Source organism: Helicoverpa armigera, chromosome 3 (genome assembly GCF_030705265.1).
Source record: "Helicoverpa armigera isolate CAAS_96S chromosome 3, ASM3070526v1, whole genome shotgun sequence".
Classification (NCBI taxonomy): Eukaryota; Metazoa; Arthropoda; class Insecta; order Lepidoptera; family Noctuidae; genus Helicoverpa; species Helicoverpa armigera.
In genome coordinates this window covers 800,481-817,543 of record NC_087122.1, presented here as the reverse complement: position 1 = coordinate 817,543, position 17,063 = coordinate 800,481, and the positions used below count along the sequence as shown (strand labels likewise).

Genomic DNA, 17,063 nt, shown 5'->3' with positions numbered 1-17,063 from the left:
CTTAACAACATAACTCCAGATACTTTGAAAAATATTTATTAAAAAAGAATGAAGAATCATGTAAATACTGATTTTAAAGTAGAAAAAAAACAGCAAACATTTCCTCAGACATGAAAAAGTCACTTACCCGATGTATGTATTTCATTTTCGACTTCACTAAAAATCATTCGATTGCCGATCCATCTACTATTCTTTATCTATGATTTCACCTATATTTTGTCACAAAAGCTGATAATTATTTATACGTCAACAGCCGAATCTGAACTCCGCAAGCCCAAGTTCACGACGCCATTGGAAGCTCAGCGCGTGATGCAGAAGGAGCCAGTGACCATGCAGGCAGTGTGCACGGCTGATCCTCAGCCGCACGTGTCCTGGCTGCTGAACGGCAACGAGCTCACTCCTAGCGCCAACATCATCACTTCGGCTGATACTAAAGATCTGGAACATGGATTGAAGGAGTGCACTTTCACTTTGCAAATTCCTACTGGTATGTAATAGTCCTATTTTTCCTCTCTAGGTCTTATGTGTCTATGTCTTAAAGATTCGCTTGTAGGACTACATGCAGTTACACTGAAAACTGGCTCCAAAATAGTTCGGAAAAGTCTGGGCACATGATAGTTATGCATATTCTTTTTGTAAAGATTTCTTACCAAATTATTAATAATTTATGTTATATTATTAAATAATTTAACCTTTTTCCCTCGCCCAGGTCGTCACACAGACACCGGGGAGTACACGATCGTAGCTAAGAACAAGTACGGCGTGGGCGAGAGCTCGGCCCGGCTCGACATCCTGCTGCGGCCCGAGATCGAGGGGCTCAAGGACGTCACCGCTGTGCCCTATGAGGAGACCACCTTCATCGCTAATGTTAGGGCTAATCCTATTGCTGAGGTTAAGTGGTGAGTATCGCTCGTTGAGAACTGTGCTACATTTAGTTTTATTGTACGGTCATAAAAGCTAGCGACACGGTAGACCACGCCTGTAATGTAACATTCTGTAAATCATAGCATTTTAAGTCTTTACAAAATACAAGATTATTTATTTGTATAAACAGGAACGCACAACATAGGAATTATGCAGGTTGTTACAGAAATAATATAAAGTAAGCCCATCATGTTTGGCCTTTTAGGGCGTACAAATAAGGGTTTCATTTTATTAGCTTTTTTTATGTTTTGTGTACTATTTATCTTCTTTCCTTGTTTTATTTATTCCTTATCTTATATTATATAACTTGATATTTATTTAAGAACACCCTTCTGTGTGTAGTAGAGAGGACGCCTGTGTCCAACATTGGGAAGATAAAAAAGGCTGATTATGATGACAACTATGTAGTTTAGACAATTAACTCAAACTATACATCCACATTATTTCTCCAGGCACAAAGACGGCTACGAGATCCAGCCCTCAGGCCGCTACGACATCGTCTCGGACATGGGCGGCGCGGGCGAGGCGGAGGTGCACAAGCTGACTGTGAGGAAGGTCGGCGTGGATGACGCGGGGGTGTATACGCTCATCGCCAAGAATGATGTCGGGGAGACCTCGCAGCAGGCCAGGCTTAGTGTGCATAGTAAGTTGGAATTAGTGACGACTAGCGACCAATGCTGCAATGATGATACTATATAAGTTTCTTCTTCAACAACTCTATATATTAAAAAAAAAACGCATCAAAATCCGTTGCGTAATTTTAAAGATTTAAGCATATATAGAGATTTAGGGAGAGAGAAAGCGACTTTATTTTATACCATGTAGTGAAGACATGATGAAAAAAAAATGGAAAAGGAAAAAATACTTATAAAGATCATTGTTTTAATAGTGTACTTAAATAATATTTGAAAATCATGGTTGTTAAATTCGTATACAAAGAATTATGTATTTGTTACAGACGTCCAATTGGTTATCTACCATCTTGCAAAAGATATATCATAGCCTTGTTCGACTGTTTATTTATACCATGGTTTACTCATTACAAGTCATCATCAAATCTAAACACTTTGCTAACTCCAATGTTCCCTTCTGCAGCTGGCGTACCAGTATTCACCAAGCCTCTTCAGAAGCAGTCAGTCAAAGACTACGATGACGTCACCCTCAAGGTCCGCTGCGACGGAGTACCCAAGCCCGACGTGCTCTGGTACAAGGATGGTGAGGAGATCAGCAATGATGAACGGCATAAGGTCACCACTGAGGTGGGAGGTCAGGTGGACAGTGAGCTGGAGATCAAGCACTTCAATGCTAGTGATGCTGGCAAGGTAAGTTGTAGTCAGGTTTTTAAAATACGCTGAAATGCAAAAACGTAATATTATAATTATAATTAAATTGTAACTAAAATAGTCGTTACGGGTAGTCAGAAGCCAGTAAGTCTGACACCAGTCTAGCCAGGGGTATCGGGTTGCCAGGGTAACTGGGTTGAGGAGGTCAGATAGGCAGTCGCTTCTTGTAAAGCACTGGTACTCAGCTGAATCCGGTTAGACTGGAAGCCGACCCCAACATGATTGGGAAAAGGCTCGGAGGATGATGATGTAACTAAAATAATTATAATTAAGAAAATATAAATCTTTTAGTCAGACGCTGTTAATCTTGTGCTGATGTCATTCAAGTTATTTGTAAAAAGTTAAACTAATTAATTGGGGTACCTCAAGCATGTAAAATACCATTTACCATCCTTTAAAATTTAAAGAACATGGTACATATTTTAGGTAAAATTTGTGCAAAACATGAGTGCAAAACGCAATGAATTTTCGTTTAGTTGTGCAAAATTACTTTGATCATCCTTCCTTTTTAGAAGTGTTAAGTTCATTCTTTTCCTTGCATGTACCAACACCACAATTATACGTTTTATTTCTCCTACAGTACAAGGTCCGCGCAGTATCCTTAGCAGGCGAGGCGTCGTGCGAGGCACCTATCTCTCTAGAACAGAAGGCGGCCGGCTTCGCGCACAAGCTCGACCGACAGAAGGACGTCGACGAGGGAGAACCTTTGGAACTTAAGGCTAAGCTCGACGGCAGTCCCATACCTACTGCCAAGTGGTAAGTAGATGACCTTGAATTGTTGACCTTGTTCAAGGGCGGATCCAGCTTCGGCGCCTGGGGGGGGGTCACACAGTCGTGGTCAAGTCTTCTTTTAATATTAAAAGTAGTAGTATAAATACAATAAACGCGATCGTAGCGAACTCGAAATTTTTACGAATGTTAAGAAAAGTATTTTCACGTAGAAAATGGCCCGAGCAGAGTGAGCGCAATTTCTCGTATATAGACTACACACATGTGCCAAACAAAAAAGCGCGAGCGAAGCGAGCGCGAAAATTTTTGTTCAGGTCCAGGACTAAGGTTAAAAAAGTGTTTTTATGTAGAAAATGGTCCGAGCTGAGCGAACGCGATTTCTTGGACATAATCAGAGGCGCGAAATTGAAAATACGCGAGCGAAGCGAGCGCGAATTTTTTTTTTCAGTTCGAGAACTAAAAGTAGATGAAAACGCTTTCTTGCTGTATGACAAATATAAGAAAGCGCAAGAATTTTGTTCAGGTTGAAGACTAAACGTTTGAACAGTAAAACATTTTCTGTGAAAACTTCAATTGTCTTACTATTGGTAAGGGTTCATGAGATCAGGGCCGTCTCTAGCTCATGTGCCTGGGTGCAATCATCACCCAAGCGCCACCTATGTATCTATTGAAAGATTTTGAGTAGTACATATTGATCGAAGTACTTTACAAGGAATATAAATAAGAACGTTCGAACGAAAGTCACTTTTTTGGTAGGTAAAGGACTTAAAAAAATGTTTCCAAATCATTGTAGGCTCAAACTGTTGGCCAGATTTAAGTTATGAAAGTCGAGACAGGACAACGTAATTGTAAAAATTTGCGCGAGCGAAGCGAGCGCGCAAATTTTTTAATTTTGGGACACAAAAATTTCATAAGTTTTAAAAAGCGCTGTAAAGTAACAAGCAGTCGGAAGCGCAAACTGTTTTGTTTTTGAGGACTTCATAAATATTTTTTTTTTGCTATATTTGACTTATGAAGTTATCGAGGCAAAGTAAATATAATATTGCGCGAGCGAAGCGAGCGCGAAATTTTTCACTTAGTTGGAGGATGTTAAAAGTTAAAAATAATCAAAATGATCAATCCAACAAAGCGAAGGCGACTTTTTTGTCAGTATCATGATACAATGTGGAAGTTCCATATCGAACGGGTGTAATTTCTTCGAAATTTCCTGGCGGTGGGGCGTCCCGCGGCGCCCCTGATATCGAGGCGCCCGGGTGATTCGCACACCCCGCACCATAGGTTAAGACGGCCCTGCATGAGATACAGCATGTAATGTAGACAACCCGTCCCGTTTCCTCCTTTTGGGTAGGGATAAAGAGTAAATAAAGAATAGAGAGCGAGCGTTGCGAGCACGAATTCTTCAGCAAAACTACTCTACCTGTAACTATGTAGGTATCTACCTATTCACTCGGAATAAAAATTATCTTATACTTATAACAAAGACATAAAACATCTTGTTTAACCATTTCAATTATTGGTCCTCATAGGTCCTGAACCTGGCCCAGGGGGGGGGGGTCATGACCTTGTGACCTACCCCCTGGATCCGCCGTTGACCTTGTTTTATCTTAAGGGTTGAGGTAATTTTGGTGTTTGACCTTGACCTTGAAGTGTGCTATAAAGAAAAAAGTAGGTATATTGATTAGTTATGTCCTGTTATAAGTTTATTTTCAATTTGATGAAGATTTTTCTAAGGTTTGCTTGAAGACTGACCTTGCACTTTAAAATTATGATTTACGATAATAGTGAACGAGAATTTGATGTACATCTTAAGGCAATAGCATAAATATCATTCCAAACAAATCTTGTTTTTTCAAGGTCAATGTCAAGGTCATTCTATTTAAGAGATTTAAAAATAAACAAAAATCTCATGACCAGGTTCAAGGACGGCGTCCCCCTATCTCCGGAAGACTCCCACGTGCAGCAGACAGCACTGCCCGACGGCACAGTGAAGCTCAGCATCGCGGCGGTGACGCCGGCCGACTGCGGCGCCTACAAGCTCGTCATCTCCAACCCGCACGGAGACAGCTCCGCGCTCTGTGCTGTCGCTGTTAACCGTGAGTGCAATGTTCAACTTTATAGTTAGTGGGATAGCACTACCAAACGGCATGGTGAAACTCGGCATCGCATGGGGAGATGAAAAATTTGACAACTCAATTGGAATATGAAAAAACACGGCCGTCAAATCTTATTTTTAAGAGGAATAACATAATTTATATTTTTACTATTTCAACAGCCACACCAAGGAAGCCATCCTTCAGCCAAGAGTTGGAAGACGTGAAGGCCGTCGTTGGCCAGCCACTCAAGCTGGAAGCCAGAGTCATGGCCTTCCCAGCGCCTGAGATCAAGTGGTTCAAGGACGGTACGTAAAAAAAGATTTCAACTGAGAATTCAAGGTCAAGGTCAATTAATTTTATTAACACTAACTGCAGTTATTTTGCGTTGACCGTAGGTAAAACAGAGACACAAAAAAGGATCATAAATTCCTCTTTTTATACAGCGAAGAATATGACTATATTGACCATATGCTATTAAAAAGCTTGTACAACTTTGAACGATTTTTCACATCACTAATCTTTCAATCCTTATTTACCCAGGTCTGCCAGTGCGTCCATCTCAAGCCATAAACTTCATCAACCAGCCGGGCGGCCTTATTGGCCTGAGCATCGACAGCTGCAAGCCTGAAGACGCTGGAGTGTACTCCCTCACTGTCACCAACAAGCTTGGAGAGGTAAGCTATTGGGATAACCATAGCTATTTTTTAATAAAAAATCAGGAGTTGAAATTTAAATAGATGTCGTCTAAAGATAAAGACACTTTATTTGTCTAAATCTAAAACATGATTAAGGTATGTCCAGCCTACCAGTCGGATGGAATGACTAAAACTACTCTAAAGGCGGTTGGTTCTCTTAAATCTCTCTTATTCCTGTTCTATGTTCATGATCAGTCCTATTTAGAGGTATCGAGTTATCAGGTAACTGAATTCTGGAAGATGGGTAGTCGTTCCATCCAACATGTTTAACATGGTATTTATGTGATATTCGATTTAAGAACATTTTTCAATTGTGTTATATAAAATTCCTCAATCAAATTACTCCCCAGGTGGAATCCAAAGCAAAGGTAGAAGTAGGTCAGAAGGAACGCAAGCCCGCGTTCATTGCTGAGCTGCAGCCAACTAAGGTCATCGAAGGCTTCCCTGTCAAACTTGAAGTCAAGATCCTGGGACACCCACCACCTACGCTCAAGTGGTAAGTACATAAAATTCACGAGTACCTACCTTTAGCTTTAGGAAGTTCATTAGTACCCCTTATATTATGCACCTAGATAAATGCACATGTGCCTAATAGATTTGAAAGTTAAATTAGTATTAAGTACTACTACAAGTATTAGTCCTGCAAATTATGCTGAAGCCAAAAAATCTGAACAACTGACAAGAAAAAGATTGATACCTTAAGGTATTGGAGACGTCTCTAATCTCTTACCATTTCAGCTATCAGATATTAATAATTCTCCGTCTATGTGTATACTTCCTTGTGTACTACCGCTATGAACTGTCCCTATTTGTTCACTTATATTCTACCTATACTACTCCCTCTATGTTCTACCCTAATGTACCACCCCTAAACATCTCTTCAAACTTCGTAGATACATAGTATGTTATAAAATCTAAAGGTACATCCCTAATAATATCAAAACAATCTAATCACATAATCCTTTTAGGACCCACAATGGCAAAGAGATCGTCCCGGACGGACAACGCATCCGCCTCGTCTCCCAACCGGACGGTACTCACGCGCTGCTCATCGACAAGGCCACGCCGGCCGACGCCGGGCAGTACGGCGTCACTGCCGTTAACGATAAGGGGGAGTCTTCTAGCAATGCTGATCTTACTGTTGCTGGTGAGTATTGATGGAATTAGAAGCTGAACATTTATTTATTTACACACACACAACTTTAAATCTACCATTAAAGGACGTGCCTAATGCGGTAGATACGTACTTGTTATTTATATTTCAAGTCCAATTTACTCTTTCAACAAAGTACTTATTTTTTATATGGGGACTCCTAAGCTGAAAGAAATGGTTCCGTTAGATTTATGCATGTTGCCTAGCGTTCTTGCATTTCGTGGTACTAACGGTTTACAGTTTCAAAGTATTTCATATAAAAATTCTACTTTAAATAAATTTTCTCGATATACATAAGCACACCTCACAGATATTAGTGGAATAAAATGTGTTTTATGAAAACTCAGAAAGTCGTCAACTTATGTGCTTAGTTTGGCCGAAAATAACAGGAAATATCCATAGATATTCACTGACATTCTCAATAATGTAAAAGGAACTAAATTTATTTTTGCTCTGGCCTTTTTAATCCTTTCAAAAAATATCCAAAGTTGTTACCGCCCAAAATAACAATCATGCCCATCTTCTCAGGTCGTACCGACGACTCGTCCCCACAAGAGCGTCCGCGCTTCATCCACGGTCTCCGCGACCTCACCGCCGAGGAGGGGCAGCCGCTCTCTGTGTCCGCGCCGTTTGTCGGCAACCCCGTGCCTGAGGTCAGCTGGACTAAGGACGGAGTTCCCATCAAGCCGAGCGAGAAGATACGGCTCACTTGTGATGGCAAGAGGGTAAGTATTTGATGCCTTTAATTATGATGCCTAGTTTTACTTATTACGGATAAAGTAGGAGTAAGTCATCTGATTGTTAATGGTGTCTGCCAGATAAATGTTGCTTATACTTTATGACAGGTATTGCTAAATGAGGCCCGTGAAACCAATAGTAACACGTTATCTGGCCATATAGGGTCAACTGGTAAAACTGGCCATTAGTATAGCAGATTGCTTAGTTTACCTTGAATATTTCATTCTAAGAAAATAAACTAAATGGACCCACAACCTTAACAAAATCTTTATTATTTCCCTTTAAAAAATAATTATAAGTGTCCGAGAAACTTACAGTAACTTTTATACAGGTGGGCCTAGAAATCAACCCAGTAGAACTCCCAGACGCGGGCGTGTACGGCATCAAGCTGGTGAACCCGCTCGGCGAGGATGCTTCAGAAGGCACCATCAATGTGCGCAAGGTCTACTCCGCGCCCACATTCTCGCAGAAGTTCACTGATCTGCAGCAGGTGAGGGATTCTTGGAATACTTTACTATTTATACTTCGACATAAAGCCAGAGAAGCTATGTAGGTATACTTGAATTATGGCTAAAATATATAAATATCTGATAATACCATAGTTACAGTCCATTTTAGATATCGTATTGTTAGAAGTATACAATAAAAAAAAACTTTTGACCTTGACCTTGAAAACGATCATTATCAAATCTGATTATCCCAAACCTCAACGTTCTCGACACGAATTGACCTTTAAATTCTCAATCCCCAGCTACCGACATTCGACGCGAAATTCCCGGCTCGCGTCTTCGGCATCCCATTCCCGGACATCACGTGGTACAAGGACGGCGTCCCGCTGCGTCACAGCGACAAGTACAACATCAAGCGTGACGGCGACGCGTGTTGCTTGTACGTGCGGGACCTGGTGGCGGGCGACGCGGGACGGTACAAGTGTGTGGCCAGTAACAGGGAGGGGGAGGCTAGCTGTGAGGCTAAGCTTGAAGTTGTGGATAAGATGTAAGTATAACATTTTTTACTTAATCTTGTAAATGACTTACATTCAACCAACAATTTACCTACTAAGTTTACCATAATATTGCGTATGTGTGAAATTTTATGGTTTAATTAAAACTGTCCGTTCATTTATAAAAGCAAGATTGTCATCAGTTGTCTCGTAAAGAATGGTTCAGTCTTGAACTAAAGCCTTGTTATACTTCTTTCTTCTTCGTTGTTACCAAATCCCTCTCAGGCTAAAAATTTAAATCTCGAGCTTTAATACTTATCAGTTCATAAAAAAGTCGTAATCGATTATAAACTGATAAACTGTCTCTTCAGCGCTCGTCAGCAGAAGGTGGAACCCCCCGAGTTCCTGAAGAAGATCGGCGACATCGAGGTGTTCCGCGGCATGAGCGCCAAGTTCACCGCCTGCGCCACCGGCACACCCGAGCCCGATGTCGAGTGGTAAGCAACGTTATAATGTAGCAGGACATCTATGTATAGGGTGTAAAGGAAAATTTAATTTGTACAGTGTACACAATTCCTATAGAATGTAGGTTTATTCTTAAATTGACCTGGCAATACTTGAAAATATTGAACACATTGCTAAGAAAGTCTATAAATTGAGACATTGTGTGAACATTCAGAGCAATTTGAGCAGACTGAAAGGTTAGATGCTGAAAGTCGTGTCAGGTTTGCCCTTAGAGGCAGGCCTGGCTGATACATATGAAGTTCAAGATGGAAGTATCTGATATCAATGCAATGAAAGCAAGTGTTAATTCGATTTATTTATTTTTAACCCCCTATTTTTTCAGGTTCCGTAACGACGAGCGACTGTTCCCCTGCGAACGCATCCGCATGGACAAGGAGAGCACGGGGCTGCTGCGACTGACCATCAGCGGCGTGGACCCCACCGACGTCGGCACGTACCGCTGCAGGATATACAACCCGCACGGCGAGGACAGCTGCTCCGCTCAGCTTACTTATGATAGTGAGTGTTGTTGTCTATAGTGTAGCTATAGCATGGACAAGGAGAGCACGGGGCTGCTGCGACTGACCATCAGCGGCGTGGACCCCACCGACGTCGGCACGTACCGCTGCAGGATATACAACCCGCACGGCGAGGACAGCTGCTCCGCTCAGCTTACTTATGATAGTGAGTGTTGTTGTCTATAGTGTAGCTATAGCATGGACAAGGAGAGCACGGGGCTGCTGCGACTGACCATCAGCGGCGTGGACCCCACCGACGTCGGCACGTACCGCTGCAGGATATACAACCCGCACGGCGAGGACAGCTGCTCCGCTCAGCTTACTTATGATAGTGAGTGTTGTTGTCTATAGTGTAGCTATAGCATGGACAAGGAGAGCACGGGGCTGCTGCGACTGACCATCAGCGGCGTGGACCCCACCGACGTCGGCACGTACCGCTGCAGGATATACAACCCGCACGGCGAGGACAGCTGCTCCGCTCAGCTTACTTATGATAGTGAGTGTTGTTGTCTATAGTATAGTGAACCATTTATTTGTCAGGTGGGAAATCATCGAATAACCCCTCCCGCTATAGGTGCAGCGTGAGGCAAAGTCAGACTCTTACTGAAAAAAACCCATCATGTTCCTTCTTGAGCCATTTGTGTACTAGGGCCGTGGTAACCCATACGTACGATTCCGCAGTCCCGGGGAGAATGTACCAGAGAACCAAAAAGATTCATCTTCCAAATGCTTTTTTGACTTTGTCTAAAGATAAATGCTGCGTAGCCTGTAGTGGGTTCCGCTTGGGACAACTAAATTATCCCGGGTCTAGATATATGTTGGATTGTTAAGAAAAATCCTATGGGACGTATATACAAAAATACACACATAAATAATACACATGAAAAAACATCAATATTAATTTACTTCTTATCTCCTCAGCCTTAGAACCTCACGTCTCCAAGCGCCCCATAGGCGACCAGTACTCAGACTTCGACAAGATGAAGAAGACCGGCATCCCCATGCCTCTGGCCGACCCCCCCATCATCAGGAGCATGGCTGACAGGCACCTCACCCTGGGCTGGAAGCCCTCCATACCACATGGACCTAGGTTCCCTGTTACTTACCAGGTAAGCTGCTGGAAAAATATATGGTCAATTTATCTTGTTATTTTAGAGTATGGATTTTTGATAAGGTACTTAAAAAGTGAGTGATAGGTAGTTCCCATAGGTAGAGTGAATAAGATTCAATAAAAACAAAGTAGTCTGATCTACCATAGTGACCAATATCAACGTCACCTCGTCACCCTATGTTCTTCCTTATGCCTTATTCCTTACCCTTAAGTGCTCCATTATGAGGTCTCCCTATTTATTCCCTTGTTTACTTTCTTATGTATATTTTCCCTTATGTACTCTATTATACAAGGGGAAGGGAGTAAGAAGAGTATGCATATAGCTGGAGTACATAAGGAAATACATACGGGAGTACATAAGGTTAGTATACCTGTGTATAAAAATATGTTTGATATGTCCATAGGTGGAGATGTGCGAAGTCCCGGACGGCGACTGGTTCACGGCCCGCACCGGACTTCGCTCGTGCGTGTGCGACATCCGCAACCTGGAGCCCTTCCGCGACTACAAGTTCCGCATCCGCGTCGAGAACAAATACGGCGTCAGCGACCCCTCGCCCTTCGCCATCACCCACCGCGCCAAGCTCGAGCCCGACCCGCCCAAGTTCATCCCCTACCTCGAACCCGGCATCGACTTCCGACCAGAAACGTCTCCTTACTTCCCGAAAGACTTCGATATTGAACGTCCTCCCCACGACGGTTATGCTCAAGCTCCACGGTTCTTGCGCCAGGAGTATGACTCCCAGTACGGCGTGAAGGGGCACAATGTGAACCTGTTCTGGTTCGTGTATGGCTACCCTAAGCCGAAGATGACGTACTTCTTCAATGATGAGCCTATTGAGATCGGAGGGAGATATGACTGGAGTTACACCAGGAATGGACAAGCTACGCTGTTTATTAACAAGTGAGTATATTTTCTTCTCATATTATTTAAAGTATCAAAAAACAGATAAAAAATATGCTTTTCTCACAGAAGAATATAACTCTTCAATTTAAGAATATTAAAGTTAGAAGACCAGTCCCTTAAAATGTTCTCAACTTCATTTAAAAACATAATCCTAATTTTCTACCACAACATTACCAGTGGTCATTTCCTCCCGTTATATGTAGATAAATTAAAAAATGTGGCCATAATGTAACAGTAGCATTCTATACTCCTCGACCACTTCAATTGCCAAAGTAATTATCTTCAAAATTTTAAATTATCTTTCTTTCTCCCCAGGATGTTAGAACGCGACGCTGGCTGGTACGAGGCCGTAGCTACCAACGAGCACGGTCAAGCGAGACAGCGGGTCCGTCTAGAAGTGGCCGAGTACCCCGCCTTCATCAAGCGACCTGAAGAGGTGGTGGTGCTGGAGAGGAAGACCGCTCGGCTGGAGGCCAGGGTCACTGGTGTGCCGTATCCTGACATCAAGTGGTACAAGGACTGGCAGCCGCTCGCTCCTAGCAGTAGGACTAAGGTAAGTTTTCAAACTAAAAGCGGTGAGGATTTGTGTGAGATGGTATGGGGAAGTGGTGGTGAAGAGAAAGTCTGTCGGACTAGAGGCATTGGTCATGGTTGTAGTCAGTTTTCATATATCAATTGGTAAAGCTCATGTCAAATAACTTTGCCTCTCTGAAGTGGTCTATTAGTGTCTGCGCAGTACTATAAAGAAAGCTTGAGGCGTCAAATAGCCAAGTTCAGAGTGGTAAAAATATTTGACGCGAGACTAATTTTCCATCAGCCTTTTTATCATCCCATTGCTGGATATAAGCCCCTTCTAATACAAAGAAGAATAAGCATTACCTAATCACCCTGCTCCACAGTAAGAAAAGTCTTGTTTTGAGAGTTTCTTTTTCTTAGTCAGACTTCAAATATGTATTCCTCCCTCCACAGATCCAGTTCATCGAGCCGGACACGTGTATCCTGGTGATCCACGACGCGATCCTGAAGGACGAGGGCCTGTACTCCATCTCCGCGCGGAACGTGGCCGGCTCCATCAGCTCGTCCGCCATGCTGCATGTCGAGGAGTCGGAACATGATTATAATGACAGGTGAGATTGGACTCTGTTGTGAGGTGTGAAGGTTGATTTTGCTGTGACAATTGTTGAGAGAGCAGTTATATACCATATTTGACAACTTTATCATCAAGTAAAAAAATCCGAAATTATCAAGTCAGAAAATAACTTGAATTAATTATTTTTTGTTGACGAGACGAGGTTGTCTTTGAGCTTTATGTGCCATTGTAAGAGGAAAAAATATGATATGCTCAGAATTTCGCAAAACCTGTAATTTAGGGGGGAAAATCACCCAATAATTTTATAAATTTTAAATTAATGAACATTTCGAAATTCCTAAGGGTCCTCTCTCCTTTTATATGGCACCACATAATTATTATTATAGGTATTCTTGTATCCCAGGATTTTATTCAGTTTTGTTTTATGTACCTTCAATGTAACTTGCATGGAAATAAAGGCTATATTATTATTATTATCCCAGAATGCGTGAGCACCCTCCGCGTATAAAGGCTTCGACGAAGCCGTTCGGCGACTTCTACGACCTCGGCGACGAGCTCGGCCGCGGCGTGCAGGGCGTCGTCTACCATGCTGCTGAGAGACTTACTGGTAATGCTATCAAAGAATAATAATAATAAAAGGTTATTTTGGAAGACACTATTTTACGGAGAAGACAATACAAAATGGTTTATATTTATAAACAACAAAATAAGTGTATATCTCAGAAGCCTAAAATGTCAAGAAAGTAAAAAACAGAAAAGACTTATGGCAACTTTTCGATGACACAACCAATCACAATGTTCTAAATGTTAATCTAAAATCTCTGTTTCTTTGCGACAATTTAGGAAACGTACTTACCTATACCTTTTATCATTTCGGACAGAACGACCTCTATACAGGCAGACTTTAAATATAAATCTAATTCGCTACATCTTTCCCCCAGGCCGCAACTACGCAGCCAAGATCATGCACGGCCACTCAGACCTGAAACCCTTCATGAAGAACGAGCTGGACATCCTCAACCTTCTCAACGACCGTCACCTCGTCCGTCTCCAAGACGCTTACGAGCACGAGCATACCCTCGCCCTGGTGCTGGAACTTGCAGCTGGAGGGGAACTGGTGCGGGACCGGCTGCTGAGGAGTCAGGGCTACACGGAGAGGGAGATAGCCGGGTATATCCGGCAGGTGCTGAGGGGCATCAAGTATATGCATGACAATAGTGTCGCGCATTTGGGGTTGACGGTGAGTGCTCTTTTGGTTAAATATTGATAGTGAAAGGTGTAGAATATAGAAAAGATGGTGCTCGCGAAAGCTTATCAAAATTTTCGTCAAACTGAATTCCATGAAAGCCACTTTTGCTTATTTGGATCTGATTAATTTGTTTTGTTGAATCATTGTCGTTGACAAACCACCAATTCTTTTCAAGCCTATAAAGTTTCTGATAGACTTTTTCATTGAATTCTCCAAATATATTAATTTGATTCTCGAAAAGACCATTGCAATTCAATAGACCTCAAAACAAATCCCCATTCCCACAGATCGGCGAACTCCTCCTATCCCACGCGGGCAGCGACTCCATCAAACTGTGCGACTTCGGCCTCTCGCGCCGCATACAGTTCAACAAGCACGCCTCCCTCGACTACGGCATGCCAGAGTTCGTGGCCCCCGAGGTAGCCTCCGGAGAAGGCGTCTCCTTCGCTGCAGACATGTGGAGCATCGGCATCATCACATACATACTCCTCAGCGGACACTCTCCCTTCAGAGGAGTCAATGACCGGGAAACCCTCACCAGAATCCGTGAAGGCACCTGGGATTGGCACGACGAAGAGTGGTGGTCACGACTCAGTACCGAGAGCCGGGACTTCATCTCCAAGCTGCTGATCTTCAACTGGCATGAGCGTATGGACGTCAATACGGCACTCTCACACCCCTGGCTGACGTTAGCCGATAAGATTTATCATGAAGAGTACCAGATCTCTACTGATAGGCTCAGGAATTACTACAATTTGTATAGGTAAGTTTCAGTCCACTTTAGGGCCATATATGGTCACATGTCACAATTTCTTTTAAAAATAGTTATCTAAATATATCTGAAAGCTGTCAAAGTTTTATAAATCCATTTCTGATGATGACAGTTCTGGCCTCAAAAAATATATCAGTCACATTTCTCATGTGTCGAGATTCCTTTCTTATTGTGTAGGCGTTAGATTTACTACTAATTAATCTTGATGCAATAATAAAGGTGTGTGCTCACTGCAACATTACGTTGGGCACGCGACAACTCTTCAGTCATTGTTACGTCAAAATATAAGGCAAGCGTCTAAGAATACAAAGTTTCTTCTTACTAGCAATCTTAATACCAAAATTAGAAGCTATGTTTGCAATTAATCTAATTAAAAAGTCGTGGTGGCCTAGTAAAAAGTCGTGGTGGCCTAGAAAAAGTCGTGGTGGCCTAGTGGGCAAAGAACCAACCTCTCGAGTATGAGGGCGCGGGTTCGATTCCAGGTCAGGCAAGTACCAATGCAACTTTTCTAAGTTTGTATGTACTTTCTAAGTATATCTTAGACACCAATGACTGTGTTTCGGATGGCACGTTAAACTGTAGGTCCCGGCTGTCATTGAATCCTTGGCAGTCGTTACGGGTAGTCAGAAGCCAGTAAGTCTGACACCAGTCTAACCAAGGGGTATCGGGTTGCCTGGGTAACTGGGTTGAGGAGGTCAGATAGGCAGTCGCTTCTTGTAAAGCACTGGTACTCAGCTGAATCCGGTTAGACTGGAAGCCGACCCCAACATAGTTGGGAAAAAGGCTCGGAGGATGGATGATGATGTTTGCAATTAATCTAAAAAAATATATCTCAGTAGCTACATATAAAATTGATATCTGTCACGAGACTTCGACTATGGATACAAATTGCAACTCATGCTATGATCGCAAACCTAAAACATCAGTGCGTAACCGCACACCCTACGAGTACGCGCACACTGCAAACTAAACAGTCGGCCGACAGTTGACCGTTGGTTGGCAATTTTGTTTTATAGGGAAAATCTTTATTCTGATCACAGTTTTCAATCGGTCTGATACCAGCTAAATACCTCATCTATTTAATAATGCATACTCCCATTCAACTTCATGCTGATTTATAAGCCCAAACAAACTATCGGCCGACTAACAGTTTGCAATGTACAGGAGCTCTAATCCAAGCCGGAAAATCACAATGATTCAACATTACATCACATAGATATATTTGGCACGCTCCTCAATCAATTACATCGAGCCAATACTTAAAAATAAAATTGGCATCGCCATGTACGGTTCACACAACGTAAACATTTTTATCAATGACCATGTTAGACTCTTAGACGTGGCTTTGAGAAGCAGCCAAGCAGTACTATGTAACTCTTTGAAGGGAAATACGGGGGAAAAAAAGATTTTTTTGTACAAAAAATAGTGTTGTTGTGATTTTTTGTGAAAATGAAGGCTATAAAGGGAGTGATTGATTGGATCAGGGACTGGACGAGTAACGCGCAATGCCGTACGTGGTTCCGACGCAAGCCTCTGAGCGGGGCCTACGAGCATCCCTCCAAGATGGTGTACCCGCCAGGAGAGACGCATACGCCTGAAGGTTAGTACAGTGTTACTTATTTTGTAATTTATTTTCATTTTTTGCTGTGTCGATGGTTTAATTCAATCTTCGGTTTTGTTTGTTTTCAAAGATATTAGGGAATATTACATCTTTGTAACATTCTGTACTTTTCAAATAGGGTATTTTAGTCTAGATGAGAAAAAAATTAAAAGTGTATTACAATGATTGTTTAGAGGAAAAGCAATCGGGAAATGTTAGTATCACTTCGTAAGGTACATAAATATATTTTTTATTGCAGTTTAAAGTTTTTAGGTTTTTTTATCTGTCTTTGAACACTACGAAATGTCGCCGCCATGCTAATGACGTGATTACGGTAGTAAACAAAAATGTCAGTTAAAATTTTCAATACATATCAAAATATGTATTACTGACAGCTGTAGTTTTTTACTAACGTAATGACGTCATGACCAAAAAACAATCATGGCGACCGTTGTGTGCCGCGTTTTCGCGAAATACGCGCGAAATTTGAAATTATGATAAAACAATTAATTTATATTCGTACATAACGTGAGAAAAAAAAATATTTTTAATTTTTTAGAGATATATTAAGACTAAAGAATTTATTTAAGATATATTTCAAAAATGCATGTAATACCCTATTACCTTAATAGGTACAAAAGTCTTACCTCACTAATAATATCAGCAGCCCCTTTCTCATTCTGTCAATGTAAACAAA

The 17,063-nt window shown here is 42.0% G+C and overlaps 1 protein-coding gene across 1 annotated transcript in view; it reads left to right on the top strand.

Moving 5' to 3' along the window:
• LOC110380713 (obscurin) overlaps window positions 1-17,063 on the top strand; it is a 73,329-nt gene that overhangs the window by 50,980 nt on the left and 5,286 nt on the right. The window contains exons 30-52 of the mRNA XM_064043470.1: window positions 254-487; window positions 710-899; window positions 1,377-1,567; window positions 2,020-2,246; window positions 2,848-3,023; window positions 4,911-5,089; window positions 5,269-5,394; window positions 5,630-5,763; window positions 6,135-6,280; window positions 6,753-6,931; window positions 7,466-7,662; window positions 8,007-8,165; window positions 8,427-8,671; window positions 8,990-9,115; window positions 9,466-9,641; window positions 10,562-10,749; window positions 11,156-11,652; window positions 11,971-12,208; window positions 12,625-12,782; window positions 13,228-13,352; window positions 13,687-13,985; window positions 14,282-14,757; window positions 16,251-16,366. Of these exons, the coding sequence (XP_063899540.1) occupies window positions 254-487; window positions 710-899; window positions 1,377-1,567; window positions 2,020-2,246; window positions 2,848-3,023; window positions 4,911-5,089; window positions 5,269-5,394; window positions 5,630-5,763; window positions 6,135-6,280; window positions 6,753-6,931; window positions 7,466-7,662; window positions 8,007-8,165; window positions 8,427-8,671; window positions 8,990-9,115; window positions 9,466-9,641; window positions 10,562-10,749; window positions 11,156-11,652; window positions 11,971-12,208; window positions 12,625-12,782; window positions 13,228-13,352; window positions 13,687-13,985; window positions 14,282-14,757; window positions 16,251-16,366 (4,782 nt within the window). The remainder of the gene's footprint in view (window positions 1-253; window positions 488-709; window positions 900-1,376; window positions 1,568-2,019; window positions 2,247-2,847; window positions 3,024-4,910; window positions 5,090-5,268; window positions 5,395-5,629; window positions 5,764-6,134; window positions 6,281-6,752; window positions 6,932-7,465; window positions 7,663-8,006; window positions 8,166-8,426; window positions 8,672-8,989; window positions 9,116-9,465; window positions 9,642-10,561; window positions 10,750-11,155; window positions 11,653-11,970; window positions 12,209-12,624; window positions 12,783-13,227; window positions 13,353-13,686; window positions 13,986-14,281; window positions 14,758-16,250; window positions 16,367-17,063) is intronic.